At 39.0% G+C, this 22206-nt stretch overlaps 1 protein-coding gene across 2 annotated transcripts in view; it reads right to left on the bottom strand.

The window, feature by feature from the left end:
- Positions 1 to 22206, bottom strand: part of si:ch73-374l24.1 (protein kinase C alpha type) — a 94139-nt gene that overhangs the window by 6000 nt on the left and 65933 nt on the right. Inside the window, exons 5-15 of one of the 2 annotated variants that reach the window (XM_035655819.1) lie at positions 21100 to 21228; positions 11635 to 11791; positions 11382 to 11516; positions 9506 to 9599; positions 7876 to 7905; positions 4860 to 5000; positions 4559 to 4732; positions 3875 to 3966; positions 3480 to 3542; positions 2743 to 2881; positions 463 to 543 (exon numbers count right to left, since the gene is read on the bottom strand). In XM_035655819.1, coding sequence (XP_035511712.1) covers positions 463 to 543; positions 2743 to 2881; positions 3480 to 3542; positions 3875 to 3966; positions 4559 to 4732; positions 4860 to 5000; positions 7876 to 7905; positions 9506 to 9599; positions 11382 to 11516; positions 11635 to 11791; positions 21100 to 21228 — 1235 coding nt within the window. The remainder of the gene's footprint in view (positions 1 to 462; positions 544 to 2742; positions 2882 to 3479; positions 3543 to 3874; positions 3967 to 4558; positions 4733 to 4859; positions 5001 to 7875; positions 7906 to 9505; positions 9600 to 11381; positions 11517 to 11634; positions 11792 to 21099; positions 21229 to 22206) is intronic. The other variant, XM_035655820.1, reaches the window with a different exon arrangement.

Here is a 22206-nt window from a genome sequence, read left to right as displayed (position 1 = left end):
CCAATCTTCTCTAAATCCTTTGCGATTGTACTACACTGTACAAAAGGGCTGAAACTAATAATCTTTATGTTGATTATTTTTTAGATTAATTGAGTAATGTTTTAATCTATATATTTTTTGAAAAGAATAACTAAAAACATCATCATATGGCTACTTTCTCTGTCTGTATTAGAGGTGCAATTACTTTCAATATCGATGGAACTGTTAACTATTTCTGCAATTAATCAATGGAAATGTTCAATCTAAAACAGTGAGAAACACCAATCAGTCCCAGTGCTCGAGGTGAAATTGCATATTCTGTTTTTTTTTGCTTGATAAATGACTTCAATTAGTTGATTGTTGGTATTACACCACAACTTTATGGATATACTCCACTAAATGTATGGTCCTAATTGAGGGATGGTAACTAGATAAAAACCCTTACAGACCACAACTGGTGCAGTAATTGGTACGACATATTACCTGTCCTGCCAGCATCTCATACAGAAGAACTCCATAAGCCCACCAGTCCACTGATTTTCCATAAGGCTGGTATGCTATAATCTGACAAAGGGAAAAAGGGGAAAGATTAAAAAACCTGAAGTAATCAAGCGTACACGCACTACCTCATCAAGTGTGGTTACTAACAGGTTCAGTGATAAAAGATGGTTTTATTTTTTGCTGCCAAAGATGACTGCAGCTGTGTGACACACAACCCACAGACCTACAGTAAAGATATCAAAGAAACTGTGAACTGTAGCACTGAAAGATGCATTTCTGTCATCTAAACTCCAACCAAAATCAACCACCATTAAATACAGTCAGCTATTTTGAGCTGCCATAACAAAGGCACTTTCTCCTACCATCCAATTTGCCATCCTACACCTCCCTCCCACACAGTCAACACACACACACACACACACACATACACACATACAATAATAATCATGCAGACGCACAAGCAAAGAGCTAAATCACAGCTGCGCTCGCCTTTAACAGGGACAGAAATGCAGCAATTTATACTGTAAAGTTCAGAAAGTTACAATTTGTTGCTCAGCTTTCTTGTCTACACCCACACATGATGTGTGGAGTGTTTATATCTCTCTCCTGATACACTTCATCAGAAAATCTTGGGATCCTTTTGCGTGGGTGTAAACCCAGAAGGCTTTCTAGGACAAAACAACACAGATTTTGTGCTATAAATTGAAGTCAGAAGAGCTTCAAGAAAGGAAAAAGACATGCCTAGATGAAGTTTGCTGTGAGAAACCCGGAGTAAGGGCTTCCCTTGCCTCCCACCTGACAGTGTGCTCCCTCATGAGTCAGTGCAGACAGATAGATACACAGAAATATAAATATCTACCCCTAGTGAATCATCTCTTCACTCTGTGGAATTAACTCTTATTTTTCTCTGTTTGCTGGAAGTTTCTGAACTTGAATCTCTTGCTGGATATTTCTTGTGATTTGTAACAGTAGAATACAGTGGAAAGATCACTTTAGATAAGAACCAAAGCCAAATGCCTAATGAAAGCATTATTTATTAGTTATAAGGCTGTTGTAAGCTCATATAGTTGTTGTTACACATCACACTGGTTACTCATTGTATCACAGTTGTAATGAAATGTATTTTGTAGCAATTCTTAATTCAATGTTTATATATAATCCAATATAAATGTTGACTGCACCTCAAATAAATCTTCATTTTAAAATAGTAGTAAAATCGCCTTAGTTACAGTTGCTATGTTACGAGGAACCTTCCATTCTCAGGTGAATTAACGGTGATTTGACAGTTTCTGAATCTCTTTTTTGACATAAATTCAAAACATTAAACCAACATATTTTCACTCATCAGACAAGAAAATGAACCCCGTATGGTTATACATTCCCATTCAACCTTAATTCAGCCTTCAAATAGTTACACTGTCAGATTTTATAAGCTGTAGCTAGCTAGCTAATTAAGCAAACGTTAGCTCCACGAGTTGGTTAAATAATTATTTTTAATGTATCCAGCTGGCTTGTTTTTAAACAAGAATTTTGTGGGGCTCTTAAATCTGCACTTGATGGCTAAATTTGCTTGTCTCAGGCAAAAGGTTAGTTCTTTATCACTTAATGAGCCATGTAGCTAGCTAAATAAATAGCATTGTTGTTATATTAGATTGTAGAGCTAGTTGGTCTATAGTATATAATAATCTAGTGGGCCTATAATAAGGAAAAATGTATTAGACTTTCATTCCAGTATAACCCTGTTTGTCTGTTCTGAGTGTAGACAAGAGAATCTGTATACTGTCAATGGGACTTGCTATTATTATAATTATAACATAATGCTATTTGAATAACGCTGAGCATGAACTTCCCCAAATCCTAGGACACAACTAACATTAGCCTAGTGCTACAGTGTCTTTGCTTTTGGTGGTAGGCTCGTTAGCCAGGCATGCTAACAACTGCAGCTTTAAAGTTAGAAAAAATAAACACATTGTTTATCACTATTTTTTATACTTTTGCTCCTGAAAAAAAAAGCCTGAACTCTCGATATAACATTACATCTCAGCTGTAGGTTCGCTTTAACATGTAGAGAGAATGATTGACAGATCTGCCTAGTTACAGTTGCAAAGCTGCGATTGGACACTGTCTGTTCAGGGGTGGGGTTTAGCAAACTTACTAATATTCACTAATAAATTACAGTGGACTAGAAAATCTAAGACACAGAGCTATCTGTTAGCTTTTTGTTGTATTATTCTTACAGTAATCTACACATCCCATTCTCACCTCTGGTGCGATGTAGTCCGGGGTGCCGCAGAAGGTGCGTGTGGACATGCCTTCATACATGTTCTCCTTACACATGCCAAAGTCAGCAATCTTGATGTGGCCCTCTGAGTCCAGCATCACGTTGTCGAGCTTCAGATCCCTGCAGCAGAGAGAAGTTTATGTACATGCATTTCTGGATTCCTTTTGTGTGTTGCTGTCTATGTACAGACGCACAGAGGAGCACAGAAAAGTGTTGCACTGCACAACCGCCACCTCTCTGAGCAGTTTATCTGTCTGCAGCACACATCACATGCTTGGAAAAAAGTAATTCTCGTCCTGAAATATTTTTTTTTCTCTCATCCTGCCTCCTTTGTCCTTTTTATAAAATTCAGTCTATGTCTCTGCTTTTGTTTCATGTCTCTTCATTTTCTTCCCCCTCATTCACCACTTCTTGTATATATGTCACAGAGTAGAGTCGGGATGCTGCTCACAAGGCCGGTGGGATATGAAGAATGGATGTGAGTCCTTCGCAGAAGTGCTGAAGAGGAACAGGGCGACCTTACTCTCTGTCTATCTATCTATCTATCTATCTATCTATCTATCTATCTCATCTTATGTATCTAAAATCCTTTGATGTGTTGTAAAATGTTTTAATGTAAACAGCCTGCGTGCGTTCTGTTTTTCATGAAACAGTAAATTAATTTGAGGTGAATGTGGTGCTTCATTACATAAAACTGCTTTCTGTCTGACTCACCCACCTGTAGATGATTCCCTTTCGGTGCAAGAAAAACAAACCGACAGCAATTTCTGCAGCATAAAACCTGCGAAAATGAAAACACACATAAATAAACATAAACATATAATTTCACAAAAGAAATTTGTCAGGAAACTGATTCTGATGAATACAAGAAAGCAATACACAAGAATCTCTTACCCAAGAGATAAATATGTATCCATCTAACCTTAAATGACCTAATAACATCAGATCCTGTGTACTAGTTAATGGGACTATACCACAAACTACTGATGTACGTCACTGTAACACATTACAGGGGCTGAACTACTAACTCGAGGTGGCTGTAAAGCTTTTAAGCTGCCTGGTGAATATCTCTGTTATTGTTAAAACATGTGTCTGTGAATAGAGTCTCCTTACACTGCCTGTGGCTCCTTGAATTTGCCCATACGTTGGATATGATACATTAGGTCTCCCCCGTTGATGTACTCCATCACAAAGTACAGCCGATCCTAGAAAAAACAAACATGTTATTGCCCAAAGAGCAGCTCTAGATAGATGCTGCACAATGAAAAGTACATAATGTTCACACTAAAACATCAGTGCATTGTATAGAGAATAAAATCATGTAGATATTCATATTCATCTAACAGTCTACAGCCATTTATCCTAACACGTGGTTGTCCTCTCAAGATATTAAAAGGCTTGACATGATCTATTCTTTCAGTATAGCAGCTGGGGTCAGCTCATATACCTGTAGTCAGGGTGCTTTGATCAGTAAATGTAGTTTTTATTAAAGACTCCTTGAGTCACCCTGTCTACGCACAAAGTCTACGTCATACTGGAGACTTCGTATTCAAGGGTGGTCTCAGCTCAGTATTAATTTTCTCTGCAGAATGCTGGCAAAGGAGTGCGTACAAAGGTAAGGCAAATACAGACGTAACAGTAGAAAGACAAACAGGGACACACACACACGGTTTAAAATGCAGAGGAGACTGATGGGCTGATGAAAGAATGATGAGGGAGCAAAATGGCCCTCTTTAAATAAAGTCAAGTGAATAAAAAATAACCAAGACTTGGGTTGTGACTGAAGTTTTTACACACCACAGTCTGAAAGCAGGAGTGGAGCTGTGTCAGGAAGGGCGGTTTGTCTCTCTGGGCCAAGACCCTCTTCTCCACCATCGTACATTCAACATCGTCATCCTGGATCACCACGTCTTTCTTCAGGATCTTGATGGCGTACAGCTCCTCTGTTGACTTCATCTCTGCCAGCATTACCTGCAGTCGACCGAGACACAATAGGTCAGAGGTCACGATGAAACAAGGAGGCGTTTCTTTGGCTCCCATATTTAAAGCGCTACAATGATTAATGACCTTTTGTATTACCGTCTGCAGTGGCTCTCACCTTGCCAAAGCTGCCCTTCCCCAGCAGGGCCAGGAAGTTGAAGTCGCTCAGTCGGACCCGGTCCATGTTACCTGAAGGCAGGCTGAACCGCCGGTGGTCTGACGGCGTGATCACTTTCTTACCGTGGCCCAGCTTGGCTTTCTGTGGCATTAAAGTAAAACATATACTTAAGATTTTTATTTGTCTACTGCTGTGAGTGTCTTACATGAGTTCTTATGTACATTGATAGTTTCACAAATAAAGCAAATAATAATAATAAATCAAACTTTGCTATATAAGCTTTACTGTCAGTTTACAAGTAAGTAACTTTGTGTATGGTGCCTCCCCCTCTTGTATGACTACGAGGAGAAGACATTATCAGTCATCATGCTGGTGTCTAACAGCTGGAGTCAGATATTCACATCTGGTTTTCACAGAGAGTTATCCATGCAGATCACAGATTGCCACAGAAGCAGGACTTAATTACTGGTTGTAGAAGACAAACGTGAGCCCGCTGGAAGTGTGCTTGCCAACTACTAATCACAGCAGGATTGTGTGTAATTCTGCAGCCTTTCAGTTAGATAAATATCATTAAATAAACCACACATGCAAGAAAAGAGATGATGTCAAATGTAGCATAAAGGAATGTAAGATTATTGTACCATATTAATTAAAGTTATTTACTGGATTTTCAATCCCATTCAAATATGTTTTACTGTATTTTGCATGGCTGGCCATCATATTCTAATATATTATCATCATCTTTTTAGCATTTTAGCATCAGAGTCAAATCAACTTTCTGTATTCTTTCTCTATTTCTATGCAGAGAGATCAGAGTGATTTTTTTTCCCACTGACATGCCAGACAGATATTCAGCAGGATCTCTGCACTGGTGCATTTTGGGAAATTGTGAGGTGGGCAGTCAGTGGGGGGTGCCAGAGTTGCAAGGTTCCCTGTTGTTATAATGACCAGCCTGCCAAGCGTGTGTGAACAAAAAGGGCAATTAGGACCCTGCCAGCTCCCATCATGGCTCCGGCGGTTGTCTGTTTCTGTCAGATAGAGCAAAGAAAACAGGCGACCGGTGGGGCACCAAGAGGCTGTTGCCAGGCCAACCGTTTCTCTTCTCTTGACTCAATGTGGTAATACACTCGACATAATAACTGTCACATATCTGACTTAAGGTTAAGTGGCTCTACATGTACACCTGGTTTGGTTAATTAAGAGCAGAATAATTTAAACATTAACTAGGTGTGTCAGTTGTGGTTACAGAAAGATAGTCTGCGGGAGAGTCGTTCTCATTTTGACCCTGGGCACTGTTGACTCTGTATGCTACCAAATACAGTAAGTCTAGTAAGTCATTGCAGTTGATTATTTCCACCTGCCAGCCCAGGTGTAACTGAGACAGCTGGAATTAAAATCAGCTGCACTCTGATATCAAACATATTAGATGTGATGTGAACTGCTACAGCAAGGTGGCAATTAGAAGAAAAACATCAAAGAGGGAATTTAACTACCTTCCAGGTTATTAGCTTTCTTTCTAAAGGCACATTTTAGGGTCCCAAAAAGATTAAAAGGAAACTGTTACTCAAAATGATGTTGTTTTTTCTGGTTTATCTCTAACTGCTGCTTTTGTCTTGTAAAATACTGGATATTTTCACCTCTTTAGGCCACTACAAATCAGTCTACTGACAGAAAATCTAGAAAGGAAGAATTACTTTTTGTTTTTGTTTTCTCAGTAATAACTCTTGCTCACATTTTTAGGACTCACAAGCCAAAAAATCATATAAAAATCACATAAAACTTAGAACTCCTACAGTAAGTTACCCAAGACAGAACTGATCTGGTTTATGTCAACTAAGTTTTACAACACTATACTTGGAAAGTAATGTAACTTCATCACTGTTGTTGCTTTAGTCATTTAAATAATGTGGTAATCATGTGCTTATTTTGTTTACTGCAGCTTGGAATATGTGTTCTACCATAACTTTGACCTTGCAGAGACATCTAGTGGTAATTTTCAAAATACAGTAAACATGGACCATTTGCCTGTATAAAAATGACACATTAACAGTTCCCAAAAAACATATATCTGTTTCAACACAAACAAAAGTTTGGAATATTTATGTCAGAGTGGCCACACAAAGTTGTATTCAAACACATACAATACAGCCAGTCTTATACTAAATATAACACTGCCACCGTGTGGAGAGATTTGGCATGCACACCAAAGAACCTGCCTGTGGGTGCATCCATTCATACAGAGACTGTGCATAAGTCAGTGTCCATCCATGCTTCATGTCATAAAAGCCTTCTATAGTCCAACCAAAGCCAGACTAGTAGAGGGCGGACTGTGGACCACTGTCAGCCAATGAGTGTGAGCCTCTCTTGGCCAAAGACAGTGCACTGATAGTGGCAAGGAACACATTTACTAACAACAATGCTGTCTGGTGTTTGTGTGCAAGACAGGGATTACATATGTTAGAGCTGTTATATACACTTTTATGTTACATTTTATACTCTTATGAATTGTAGAAACCTTGGCTGTTAATGTGTTTGCGGCTTAAGTTTCAAAGAGGATGTTGCATTTTGCTCTTGTTTGTGCTGGAGGAACAGCAGCTGCTTTCCTGTTTGCACTGTAAAGCCAAATGCATATGCTGCAAATGTCAGACTTTGCTGATCTGGCCTTTGCTGCAGGTGCTGCAAAATCCTCAAAATGTATGCCTGAATTGTTCCTTTATATTAAAATGATATGTAGTCCCTTTAGTTGTATGTTTATGTATGTTAGACAGAAAGAAGGAGGAGGTTAGAGTATGTGAGAGGGGTTAGAGAAATAAAAAGCAGGTTCGTTTAGTGTGTGCATAACAGCAAGCAAATTGGGCTGGTTCAACTATATGTTGTTGAGAGCCTTTGTTAGTAAATCAGATTAATTTGTGGAAGCCCAGAAGAGCTCCACAAACAATCCTAACACAGTAAGTAAAGTGAGTGTGATGCAAGCTGGCAGTGAGAGAAGAAGAGACGGAGCAGGCAGAAGAGCTACCTTGAGATAGTGGATATTTAACTGGCAGGCCTAGAAAGAAAGAAGAAACTCACTTATTAGTGCGGTCAGCTGGTGTGTGTCTTTAAAAGGGAGCGACAGAATGCACATGTGGACTGATGAGTCATTATTTCTATATCTGTTCCATCAATCAATAAACAATAAAAAAAACAATCAAAGGCGTGACCAGAAAAACAGAATAAATCCTTTTTCTATCACATATGGTTGCATCTCTTCAGCTCGCCCCCAGTTTCCATGGCAACCGCACAGTTGTGTGAAGACGCTAGGCCTCGGAAGAAAGTCAAGGTCAGCATTGCACAGTGCGGAGAGAAATGGAAAAATTAAAAACAACAAGACTGAGTGTCTTGAGGACTGATGTAAGGAGATGACATTTACACTCAGTATTAAAACACCTGAGTGCACACACACGGATCTGGACTTTAATAAAACTACCCTCACTCTCTCCCATCTCCGTCTTCTCAGGTGAATCCAATACGGCTTTGGACTTGTTTACATTGCAGCGTTTAATATGGCGTCCACCTTCTGACCCGCATGTCACAACAGACGCGAAAGAGGTTATGAGTTTTATTTTTGAGTGTCACGGTAATAGAAACCTCACTGATTGAATGCAGTAAACAGGTCGCCCACTTGAGAGCGACAGTTGGTTGCATATCACTTTTTTTTAACATGATTTAGTTCTGCTTTACTACAGATCAACAAACACAACAGTTTCAAAGTGAACAATAGTGCTTTTGATTTTTGAATGAAAAAACATCATATTTACTTATATTTTAGTCAAAGTTACATTATTATTTCACATTAATAAAAGCAACCATCATGTTCACCATAGAGTCTGCCAGGAAAGTGTAAAAACTGAATGTGGCAGACATATACTCCAATGTAATGTAGCCTATACATTTAAGTAAAGTGGATAAAACATGAAAAAGGACTAATGTAGTCCAAGAAGCATGATTGAGAGAAAATATATTAAGACAAAATAACACCAAAGTTAACTGTTGTGGGAAAAAAACCCAGATTTTTTGTGCGCTAGTGCTAGTTTTGGGCTGGTGCTAGTGCCGCTTCAGTTGGTTCAGCTTGCTGGAATGGCTAGCTACAAACATTAACTGAGCAACCAGCCAGCTATCTGTTGGTCAGCTAACATTAACCAAGCGAGCATACCTACTAATTTCTCACATCAATGTTTTGTTTGTAACTTTAATGTTACGTCTGAGGTGTTAAAAAGGGTTTTAGGTTCAGATTAGACATTCTGAAAAGTAGACTGTCTTTTATTTCCTTGGCACCACTAGACGATGATCATAGCTGTTTCCATTGACAGAAGCGAGTATTATGAATTAGTATCCATACATTAGGCCCCCCCAGGAGCTTTGCCATCTGTAAGCTTGCACTGTATATGTATATATGGGAGCATTTACTTTTCTTGCCAGGAGAAAGTGATCTCCCTCTCTGACACACAGGGTGAAAAACACCAGCGGGAACAGAGACAATGTTACCATGGTGACGGAAGAGAGGAACACATTTTGTTGGAGCGAGTGTGACAAAGAAAACCTACTTAAGCTTTTATTCAGTGTTACAAATTCACAGACCCGAGTCAACCTCGCTCTCTTGTCCTCACCTCAAACTTCTGTCGGAGCTCCAGGTTGACGTCGTCCACCTCAGGGATAGGAACATTGTAATACTCTCCCTCCTCCTGGTTCAGCAACTTGTACCTGAGACGGGGGAGAAAAAATGGAGGAAAGTGAATTTTATTTTTTTCATCTACTTTCCTTTTAATCCATCATCCATGCATCTCTTCCTCTGTCCACCCGTACAGCAATAAAACTCCACATCTCTGCACCCCTACAATAATAAGTCTTTGAGGGTTTGCAGGTCCGCCAACTTGACTCTGCTTCCTCTCTAATGTACACATCCCCTCAGCCCACTCGTCTCATGACCTGGAACATATAGCACAATACTCAGGCAAACACACAAAATTTCCGAGCTGCCAATGCCAATGTGCAGGTATTTCCTGGAGCCTCTAACTGCGCTTAAAGCAGCAGTCGATCAGGCTCGGTTTAGGCTAGGTGGAGGCAGGTATGCTAACATGGGAGAGTGACTTTAACATCTCTGTGAGTGTGTGTTTATCAGTGTGAGACAAAGCAGACAGACAATGACAGAAAGGTGAGGAAATGACGCCAGCGGACGGCTGTTTGTCAGACTGAATGGAGTTGGCTTCGGTCGGCGGTGTTTATGTCTGTTTTACACACAATGTACTGCTGTTTTAGTGACGTTGGTTGTGGCCGGTGTAGTTTCAAGTTAACAAATTGGCTGTAAGAAATATAATAAAACAGGCTCTTTGTCTATATGCAAAATAAAACTCTTGAAAGCTCTCGAAAACCATCATTTAATCACTCAAAACAGGCTTGTTAAAAAACAAGTTTAAAGGACCAATTGTTAGTTGTGGTAAAATAATGTGTGATAATTATGTGAAGAGACACCTTCACTGAGCTGTATTTATAGTATGATACAGTCACAGAATGACTGTGGAACATTTACAGAGCAATCCACAGTACTTATTTTCATTACTTATTAAAGGTCAAGTGTGTAACATTGGCAGACATTTAATTTAATATTCATGTTTTCATTAGCGTATAATCACCTGAAAATAAGTTTCACTATGTTTTTGTTACCTTGGAATGAGCAGTTTTTATCTGCTCCTCTTCTACGAAGGCGGCCATGTTGAACCACAGTGTTTCTGCAGTAGCCCAGAAGGGTGCAACTACACCACTAGATGCCACTAAATCCTAGACATTGGTCCGTCCTTTAATTGTTCTGTTCATATTCTGTGAATATTCCTCTAATTATGTTTTTAGTTATACCTTTTTTACTTTTACTACAGTATACTACTGTAATAATACAGATACAATACAATATATATTATTGTATTGTATCCTTTATTTTCAGGCCTCCCTTCAAAAGAAAAGTCACTTGAGCCACATTTTATTATAGATCCCCTCCAGATATGTATTAAGACATATAATAATAGTCTGTTTGGAGCAATAATGTGTGTCTGGTAAGTTTTTCCGCTATAAAAGTACAATTTCCACATTAAAAGCCTTAAAAAGGCATTAACTCTTGCTGGATACAAGATATCTCCTACTTAATTGAAAACTCCAATCTCTGTATGTGCGCTGGAGGCTTCAAGTTTCTACGTCACACTTGTATAAGTTGCAAATTGGACCAGGATTGACTTCCACAGTATCAGATTTTCAATGAGCACAGAGAAACTTTCCACTTTAGTGTCAAACTTTACACAAACATCACTCTGCACAGTGAAGTTTTTAAAAAAAAAATATTATTCAGTTTCAGCAACACTGGTCGTCTGGCACAAAACTTTGCATTTTACATGTAAATCTGTATAAAAGCAGCATCTAATGTTATTCTGGATATGACCAGCTGAGGATTTCAATTGTCTCAATTGATGCAATAAATAGAAGTGAAATATCACTGACCATCCACAATGGTGAGCTTTGATCAGCTCGGACACTCCAAACGACATGGAGCCCATGAAATCGTTTCGAGTGGTTCGGTCCCAATCCCACACCTCAATGGACAGACGGCGGTCCTTATCTGATGCTTTCAGTTTACTGAATATGTACACAGGGGAAAAAGTAGCAATATGTGACGACAGAGGTCCTTATTGTATTTCTTTGAAGAACTATATAAACTTATTAGGCACAACAGTAGACACACACACAGACTCACAAGGTAAAGGACTCGTTCCAGCAGGGGTTGAGAGAGGAACGGATGGTCCTGGTCTTCTGTTTGGTCTCGTTCTTTGGGTCGGGGGTGAGTTTAAGTTTAACATAAGGGTCTGATAAACCATTTGGATCCATAGGAATCAGGTTCCTGGCCTCACCCACTAGAAGAAAAAGGAAGGGAGACACAGAGAGAGAGAAAATGTAACCATATGTGTGTGTTTGAGTCCCGAGCCAGATTCATGACTCCACACTGACTCACGAGTTAAAATGGACAGAGATGCAAGAGTGTAGACATGAGTGGTGAGTCACTGCAAGTCACTCCAAGACCGGACAGCAAACAGAAATGATCTAAGCTTCAGTCCCAGCAGTTGCCTCTCTGTACTACATATGTGGACTTAGATGACCGATGTCACATAAGTTTTGAGTCATTCCAAGTTTAAACAAGTTTTTTTTTTTTTTTTAACAAAGAATGCCTGAGAGGTACCCTGGGAACAAACAATGTACTTCAGATGGTCAGCAGTACTACTGGGTATATTTCTTTTTTTGGGTACAGATATAATGTGTCTGTAGAATAGAGTATTTGGCAAGTACTGGCCAGATTTGTTGTCTTATTTACGTATAGATAGATGAAGGCCCAGACTCCTCTATGAGCTAATGGCTCATCAAATCAGACACCACATGCTCTGATAACAGGTGCCACGAAGCAAAACATACTCTCAACATTCTCTTTAAGTTGACAGTGTGAAACAGCACCAACTGGATTCTAACACTGGTGGGTGTTAGGCCGCACAACAAATGTAAAATCAACAAAAACAAGAAATACTACTCGCCTAAAAGTCTGTCTCACACATTCTGTCGAAAACAACTAAATAAGACAGGTGACAATAAACTCTCCTCAGTGGAAGCAGTGAATAGATTTGCTGTAGCGTACTCTCATGCATACGGTTAGGCAATAGGTGAGCAGATAATGTGAGGGAGGCGTTTCCCTGTGTAATAACTGACAAGTGGAGAAAAAAAAGGAGTGCTGTTACATAGCAACAGGAGTAGGGGGACAGGGTGGCGTGAGCATGCCACCTTCACCATGGCGACAACATCTACTGTAAGTGGCCAATGGGCCGACTCCAGCACTGCCCCACTTAGCATCATCGTGTGAACACACCAAATGTCAGCTATGGGAAAGTCACAAAGAAAGGAAGAAAGAAAGAAAGAAAGAAAGAAAGAAAGACAATATAACAGAGAAAATCTAACTCATGACAAAACTATAACAGACGGAGAGCAGAAACAAGATCACACTGATCCTCTAAAACTGTGTTTACCAGCTCCAACCCCCCCACTCTGCATATTTAAATGTAATCAGACACAGTGCAGGAGAAAAAGGCTGTAATCTGTGTTTCAGAGAGTCAGTGTGAACTTTCACACAAGGACACGTTCGCTGAGGTTCTTCATTAAAACAGTGGTAATGTATTTTCGTTCCAAAGCATAAATATTCCAGGGCTGAATACAAAGCGTTCGCAAACATTAGAAAAGACCATGTCATTTAGAGCTGCCGCAGTTCATTTAGGTCTGTCTTAGGGAGATTTAATTAGATTTATTTGACATTAGCTGTTTGTCATTGCTGGATGCGACTGTAATGTCTGTAAGGCAACATGCTTTTAAGGGATTAAGGGAGAAAAACTCACAAGCATAATAAAATAACAATGAAACAGGAACAAGTCTTCATTTTTAGTGGGCGATTAGTGAATTAATCAATTAGTCAATTAACAGAAAATTAGACAGCAACTATTTTTGATAGCTAAAAATCCCCTTAAATCCATTGTTTCAGTTTCATAATGTGAATATTTTCTGTTTTTCTCACTGATTATCTTTAGGTTTTGGACTGCTCGAACAAATTATACAACCTGACTGTGCCTACTAGGCTTTGGAAATCATGATGAGTATTAAAGATCAGATTAATCAGCAATGTAATCATTACTTGCTGTCCTTTTGGGCATTTTTTAAAGGGCTGTGGGAGTTACTTTCCAAACACTGTACAAAAAACTATAAATAGCTTCTTGAAGGGTGAAGGGAGAAAAACGAGCTCTAAATCTCCATATTCATCACTGTGTGCAAGGAGGAGAGAAAAGAGATGGAAAACTGAATTATGGCAGAAACATGAATGAATTTATTACACTTTACTATTTAATTCAAGCATGGGAATCCTTGAATGAAAAGAACAGGGCTCAGATCACAGGATTTAAATCATGAAAACATGAAGGACAATAAGGTGGTATATCATAATATTTCTTGTCAACTTATCATGCTGTACCAGCTTTCTGCAGTAGAGGGCAGTGCAGGTCTCTCATTCTGAGTTGCATATATGACAAAAAAAGAAGCTTTTACCTTGTTCATGAATGTGTTGCTTCAACCTCATAGTTCACTCCTTATCCAATACAAATTCTCAGCTACAGTAATTCCCCTCCCTGTCTCTTTGTCTCTCTCTTTCTGTCTCTCGCTCACCCCACAAGCCCACACACACAACAACACACAACACACACACACACACTGATACTGTTGCACAAATTCACACACACACACACACACAATAAAAAGTACGAGGAGCAGAAGGAAAATCTTAGCATCCCACGTTCTCATCTAAATCCTCCCCTCTGCTGGCTGTGGCAGCGTTAAAGGCATCAGTCACTTCCATAGCAACGCTGGCACCAAACAACGCCAAAGCAACTCCAACATGCGTGTAAACACACTAATGAGGCAAACACACACACACACAGACGAATGTACACACATGCAGAACACTTAAGTGTGTGTTTAAGTTTCACACACAGTAAATGTATTTGCGCACATGTGCAGTCTTTCTTTCTTTCTCTCTCTCTCTCACACACACACACACAGACACACAATGAAACATCATCATCAGCAGTGACCAAAGACCATCTCTGCTGTCTGTTGTTGCTTAGATACAACAAGAGCTGCTTTCCTTCTGTATCCTCCCTTCCCATCGCTCCTTATGAGGTAGTTACCAATACAATTGTGTGTGTGTTTACTTTATCACTTGTTGGGGGGTAAAACAGACATGATACAGGCAGAAAAAGCAGATTATACATCTCAATGTTAACTCCATTAGAGACTTCACCAATTCACAATCACTGAAATGAGGCTGCTGTTCACATTATGCATCGTAGAAGAAGAAAAACCACCACTCTGCATCCACTCTGCTACCGTTGCAACCGTCCTGCACTGTGACACGCAGTTAAATGTTCTTATTTTACAAAAGTACCAACAAATACACGAGAAGAAAGTGCAGTGACACTTTTAGAGCCTCGATCCTTTGTAGTTTAGAGATAATGAGGGACAAAGTTCAAGTTCTTTCTTCTTCAGAATGTTCTGTGTCATACCTACGATAATTTCTCTAAAGTGCTGAGTGTTATTCTCCGCACTCAATGTTACCAGTAAAACTAAAGACAATTTCAGTCAGAAACTTGAGTCTGCATACGATCATCTCAACATTATCTTCTGTATCTGATCTGAATGCCTGCTTAATAAAAATATGCCACAGCTAAAAATGACATCTCATTTGGATCCCGGGGCGGGTGCGTGTGGGGCTGCGGTGTGCCGACAATGTAATCTCCCGAAAAGGCTTTGAAATTCAAATGTGTTGTTGCATAACAATGCCATGTGCAACCAATGAATGCCTGATAATCTGGGGGAAAGCTGCACGGCCGAACGGAGCTGGATGGATCCCCGCAGTGCACTGCCAGGGATGTGAATGCAGACGTCACACACAAACAGACACAGTGGAGGGAGAAGGAGAACCAAAATGACCTTAAGATTTCTATTTCTGTACGTGGTTGTTTTAAGGAACTGCTAGGAAATTCAACAAAGGGCGGGCTTTAGAAGGAAATGATACTCAGTGAGACATGAGTGGTGCTTTGGGTTTTTGTAAAATTCCACCCACTCTCCCCTAAAACAGAATTCACAGAACACTTGCGCTTGTCTTTTTCAGTGAGAAAGTGTTCAAGTAAACTATTGAAAGGATAATGAGTTCTGCTGAGTTGACAGCCAAAAGAAGAATAATATACAATAACAAAAAAACAAAAATCTGAATTTATTGGCACATTTAGCTTTAAAAAAAATAATACAAGAACCAAAATAGTGGTGGATTAACAGCCGTGTTTTGTTTGCCTGATAGTAAGCTGCACAAGTTAGCATGTCTGGCTAAGCGAGCTTAACCTGCAGTAGTATAATAATAATAATGCATTACTTCCGTGGGTTAACATTAAAAGTGAAACAAAGTTAAAACACAAATAAAGTCTGGCTTGTCCAAGTAGGTTAGCAAAGCAAGATAAACAGAGTTATGTTAGAAATAAATAACTCTCTGATCTTACGCTTTCTTTATCATAACACTAGGGCTATTTCTTTATTTCCATGTCTTCTAATCAGCTGATGAGGATGCTAACCTTTTGCCTGGGACATGCACAGCCGCATTCTGCATATTGCATATTGCTTAAATATGCATTAAGTGCATATTTAAGATCCTTTTACAGGGTTCTTATGTTAAAATGAATCAGCTGGAAGCATGAAAAGTCAACCCACTCATGGAGCTAATGTTAGCCTAATAAACTGCAGCTGTTGTGTGTTGTGTGCACTGCATATGTGTGGTGTTAGAAACATGACACTACTACATTTATTAACTTTTCATACACGTGCAAATCCTTCACAGGCAGCTTTAAAAATGTTTAAAAGTGTGTTCAAAGCTCATGAAGACGTGTTGAGCTTGAATGACCTTGGAAATAGTGGTTTGATAAAAAAACACAATTTCTAGTAATTTCTTCTAGTCGCCTATTACAGCTGCATATCATATTTGTCATGGATAGTGAACAACTATTTATAAATAAATAAATACTTTAATAATATAATGAATATACAGAATAGATATTTCATATTTATATGAATATATTACTGCAACTGCATTATATTGTATCTTTCAGTAATTGTTTATTATTGCCAGGAGGAGTTAGTTGTTGACAAATACATGAACAATACATTATTCTCACAAAAAATGTTTTTTTATTAAAACTACATTGTGTTATAGTGTATTTATATATATAAATATGCTGCACGGAATTAAAATAGACTGTTGTTGCTAATGTACATGATACAAATATTTTAAAAAATGTAAAAACCTAACCTATTCACTATTTGTATGCATGCTGTCACAGAAAACACACACGTTCCAATCAGATAGATACCCACTAAGTGATGCAGTAAGAATAATATTTGTCAAAAGGCTCTTAGAATAAAAAGGCTAATCTCAGATATTAAGCCTTCATTTGTACGACAGGGCGGATGTCTTGCTATGAGTTGTGTCACTGGAGGAAAAAAGTCTTGTTCAACAGTGCTTCAAACCTGAGGCGAGCATGTCAGCAGTAGGAAATCTCCCCCTGAGTAAACCGCTGTGTGCTCATTTTGGCCCCATCCTCAGATGCCCTATGACTGTTTGTGTCTATCTAGGCAGGTCGAGGGGGGACGTTTGCATGTTTACCTTTCCTTTAAAATCCAGACTAAACTTCCCCACATGCCCACAAGTTATTTATGTCACCTTTGCTTCAAGACACGTCGATCAGACGGGTAAGAGAAGGATGACAGAGGCAATCAGTGGGAAAAAAGGAAAAGGAAAGAAGTCACTTAACCGAGCAACAGTTTCAGCTTGTTGAAAAAGAGAGGATGATGTAAAAAAAAAAAAGGACAGATGTTGATGTCTTATTGAGGAAGAAAAAGGAAGGAAGAAAAGGAGTGTGACTGAATGGACAGGAGCTCAGCAGGTACAGAGGGCAAATGGATGCTGAGAGCAAGGGGGGAGGCATGCTGAGGTCTCGAAGGAACAGGTAGGAGACGATAACAGAAAATGTCAATATTGGAAAAAGGGATGGATGGGAGAGATAGAGGGAAAAGAGGAGAGGAAGGGGGGTTGGGGGGTGAGAGAGAGAGAGCGCTGGAGATGTGTCTGTTTTCTTCGCTGGAAAGATTTAATCAAGTTCACATCAGTGCGGTGAACCACAAAGGCCCACCACTTGTCTGTGGGAGCCAGAGGGGACTCGGAGAACAAGCTGAGGCTTCACTGTTCAGACCGCTGCCATTAGAGAGGGAAAAAAACCCATCTTAAACTCAAAACAAAACACTGCAGAACATGTATCCTCTGCCTTCTCTCCCTCCCGTATTGTGTTCTCAGTATTGACCTTTATCTGTGGTTCTCCTCCTTCGATACTGTCAATCGCAGTCCATGCTTTGTCTCAGCTGGTGCGTCGTTTTCATTATTGTACTTCAGGTTTCTATCCTTTTAATCTAACCTGGATCCGCTGAAATTATTTCACTCGTAATAGACTCGTAATAGACGAGGAACAATTAATTTCATCCACATTAGGTCTCAACAGCTGACTCTGCATCTTTCTTTTGTTATTATCTCTGTACTCAGTATAATACATACAGTACTGGGAACATTTGCACATTTCTCGGTCAACATTTTGCACATTCCATCTATTAAACTAACACTTCACAGCTCATTATATATTTTTAATCTATTTTTTATTATATTGTAAATATTTCCTTTTCTTTTATTATGTTCATTGCCATGCACCTAAACAACAAGGCAATTCCTTGTACCTGACAATAAACCTGATTCTGATGATAAAAACCTTGTATTTAATGGTTCAGTGTGTAGGAGGATCTGTCGGCAGAATAACTATCGGAAATATAATATTCATCTGTATGTCTTTATAAGTGAATAATCACCTGAAAATAAAAAAAATCATTGTATTTTTGTTACCTTAGAATGAGCATTTTTTCCACAGAGGACGTTATCTTTAACTGCCATGTTTCTACAGTAGCCTTTTTTGCAGTCTTACTGCTGGATGCCAATAAATCCTACACATTAGTCCTTTAACCTTACACCTTACATTATGTAAAGATTAGTGCTTAAATCAATTAGTTAATCGATTAGTTATCCAACACATCATAATTGACAACAATTTTGAAAATGTATTCATCTTCAAAGTCTTTTATTAAGCAAAAATGCCAAATAATTATCAAATATGAGGATTTGCTGCTTTTCTCTGTTTTCTTTTTAATAGTAAATTTACTAACTTTGAGTTTTGGGCTGTTTTACCAAACTAATCAACAGATGAATCCATAACGAACACACTCACTTGTTGCCGCTCTGAGAAAGACAGCTATAGCAGCCATATGATGAAGGGAAAACAGACACAGAAGTATGGAGTTTGTATTTTTTCTAAACATCAGACACCACATATGCCAGTAGCAGGTGCTGCAGAACATATGGCCACAGTTTACTTGGAAGTGGACACAGTGTGAAACTGCAGCAACACTTTTATAAACGCTGGAACACTGGTGGGAGTTTTTGGTGTGTGTGCATTAAATCAAGGACAACACGAGGGGGTGTGGGTGGGGGGAGCACATCAATCTAACATGGTAACAGCCGTCTCTCCCACTCTCTCCATGAATGTCAGCCAGTTCAGTTTCAGTTGTGTCTCTTTAGCCTAATCTGAAACGACTGAGGTAACCATGTCAACGAGACCACCGCTGTCATCACTGTTAATATTCCGCCTCATTTCCTCGTTCTTGCTGACGGTGGTCGTCACATCACAGACCTTGTTCCGCAGCGCAACGGACAAAAGAGCTGGATGTTGTCTACAGCAAAGCAAATAAAAAAGACAGCGACATAATAAACTGAAAAGCAATTCAAGTAGAGAGAACAAATGATGTAAGACTACTGTGAATACAACTTCCTCCCCTATTGCTATCCATCTGGAAGACTGTAAACAAACAAACATTTTTTATTAAAGCAACATATTTCTAAATCAATCACATCAGCCACTCTGTTCCCGCTGTAGCTGGAGGTTATTCCTGTCTGATCCCCACTGAGTTAAAAAACACTTATTAGGGGTCGCAGCAGCTCCAATCATTCCCTGACCACCAAACCCAAAAACTCGGCTGTGTGTGTGTGTGGTGTGTGTGTGTGTGTGTGTGTGACAGTGAGAAACAGGTTGTGGAAGTGACCCAGCAGTCATTTCTCTCCCTGCCAAAGGCATTTTAACACCGGAGAGTCGTCCACTCCAGGTGCTGCTCTTGACTGACAGGATAATTTGGAGGTGTTGAAAATACACACACGGGTTATGAAGGCAGTCATGACTTCATTTTTGTGCTGACACAGATACATACAGTAAAACCTTGTCCAACCACTTCAGAATTTGATCAATTTAAACTTAAGCTATATATCTACTTCATTTTGTTTCTTTTAAACTGTTTTCCAACATTACTCTTGCCTTTATTTGTTTGTACAGAAGTCCTTATCACTGCAATGTCATCACCGACCTCACAGATGACGATTCAGAATGGCACCAAATTCATTCAGCTGAAGGTTGTGCTCTACTTTTTGCTGAAAGTAACTGAGTCACAGTGGTTCTTCTCAACCTTTTTGGTATCAAGGACCCACAAATTGACCCATATTTGACAAGATGTAGTTTGTATTATTGTATTATTGTATATGTAGTATAGCTAAGATTTAGTTATTCCATAAGTGTCTATATTGGCAGATAAACAAGAGAAGAGTGTGCAACCTATTAACAGAATAATCATTATATAGAATCACTCATTGGGTAAACTAATAACCACTTTAATAATAATGAAATTAAAATATTCATAATTTTTCTGGGGGACTTCCTGGAACCCCCGACCGAACCACTACCATAGAGCATGTACATAACAGTCCTTTTCTGGCTGAGCTGCCTGTATGTATCTAATTAAAAATGGATCTGGTTCTTTACTTTTTCATTTTTACTGGACCATTTGGCTCATGATAATGCAAAAAGTGTCTCCACCATTGTTCCTGAGGGCTTGGTTGACCTGAGCAGGGCTGCAGACATATAGATTTGTATTCACTTGGCAGTGATAAAAAAAAAAAAAAACACTGGGGTAACAAATGGGAGTTTAATGTCAGTTCTACCTCCTAGTGGGCAGGAAGAAGACTCTTAGGTTAATCAGTTCAAAAAATAAGTTGATTATAACATCCAAACTAAAAACCCTGGCAACAGAGTTAAAACTGGCACTGACAAAGAAAAAAATACCTTTTTGTCCAGCAAAATAACATGTTTAGCACTGTAGTTAAAGACAAATTGTCCCTCTGCATCCTTTCATTAAATGAGTGAGTGACCACATGAGACAAGTACTACAGGCAGAATGAACACATTTTTCTGAATAGTTCATTAACACAAGTCTCAGCCACTCATAGTATCTGAGAGATATGAATATGAATAAATCCAGAGATTTTCTTTCAATGGTCTGAAAATTAACCACTCACAGTCACATCAGGGAGCCTCTTGCTCACGTCACTCTGAGACTGAACAGCCTAAAGTGCCGCACAACACAAAACGACACACCAACGGAGAATGAGACCAACCTGTGACATGTAGCCTGTCCAAGCTGACCTCGATCTTGAGGAAGAGGCGACCCCGACGTTCCGTGTGGTCTGTCCCACACAGGCTTGGCACGTTGACCACACACTGCTTGTGCACGTTCATGTCGCAAGCTAGAGACAGAAAACAGAGTGTTGAGTTTATCTGCAGAGGACTTTTGTAACTCCTTGTGTTAAGAATGAAATGTTCCTCTTTCCTTATTGCATCTGAAGGTGAATCATGCATAAAAGGGGATGACAGGTAATGAATTTAAACAGCTTAATGCAATTTGTGATATAGACTTGGTGTGGTGCAGTGGGGAAAAGAAACTTGAATTAACCTTTATTCTACAGAGATCTCAGCAGCAGAGAGTGAGCACAAAACAAAATAAAATGTTGTGCTGTGCTAAATTACTCTAATTAACAAAAAAGAAAGTTGAATAAAAGATTCATGGAACCACGGAGAAGAGGACAGAGAGTTGTGGTTTGCTCAGTAAACCTAAAGATACACTTAAAAATGCTTTTAAGAGCAAACACACATTTAAGATCAACTCTCAGGTGTCACATGATTAATCATGTGTATGCTCAAAGCAGAAATAGATAAAAGGATACAATACATAAGATATAAGTATTTAACGTACATCTGTTTATTCTTTACAAAAATTAACTGAAATGAAAAGTTAAAGTTTTCTTTGTGTAGAATCTTTAATATCTCTTCAGATTTGAGAGCCAAAAGAAACAGGATAAATCACTTTTATAGTACAACTATTTCAAAAAATTAGCAGTTTCATAAAGACCTGCCCTGGTTTTGAATGTCTTCTGGACTTCTCACAACATACTGAAGTAAAGTTAATGCCTATCCAGTGTTTTAACATTTTAGAGGATTGAGACTGTAACTGTGTGGCAAAAAGATTGGTTTTGGAGATGATTCAGTACAGAAATGTCTATTTTAGATGAGTAAAAGCAGTAGTCAAGGTGCTGTGTAGCACTTAACATCAATAAGTTATCACCACATTATCTTAGAAAAGATATAATCACTCCGGGAAATGAGACAACATTGGATATTGTAGGGAAATTAGATGAATTATGGTACAAAAAGGGAGTAGAGTTCTG

This window comes from Morone saxatilis, unplaced genomic scaffold (genome assembly GCF_004916995.1).
Source record: "Morone saxatilis isolate NCDOM2014 unplaced genomic scaffold, NCSU_SB_2.0 Contig14, whole genome shotgun sequence".
Lineage (NCBI taxonomy): Eukaryota > Metazoa > Chordata > Actinopteri > Moronidae > Morone > Morone saxatilis.
Note: the sequence above shows the minus strand (reverse complement) of the source record. Positions and strands in the feature narration are given on the sequence as shown.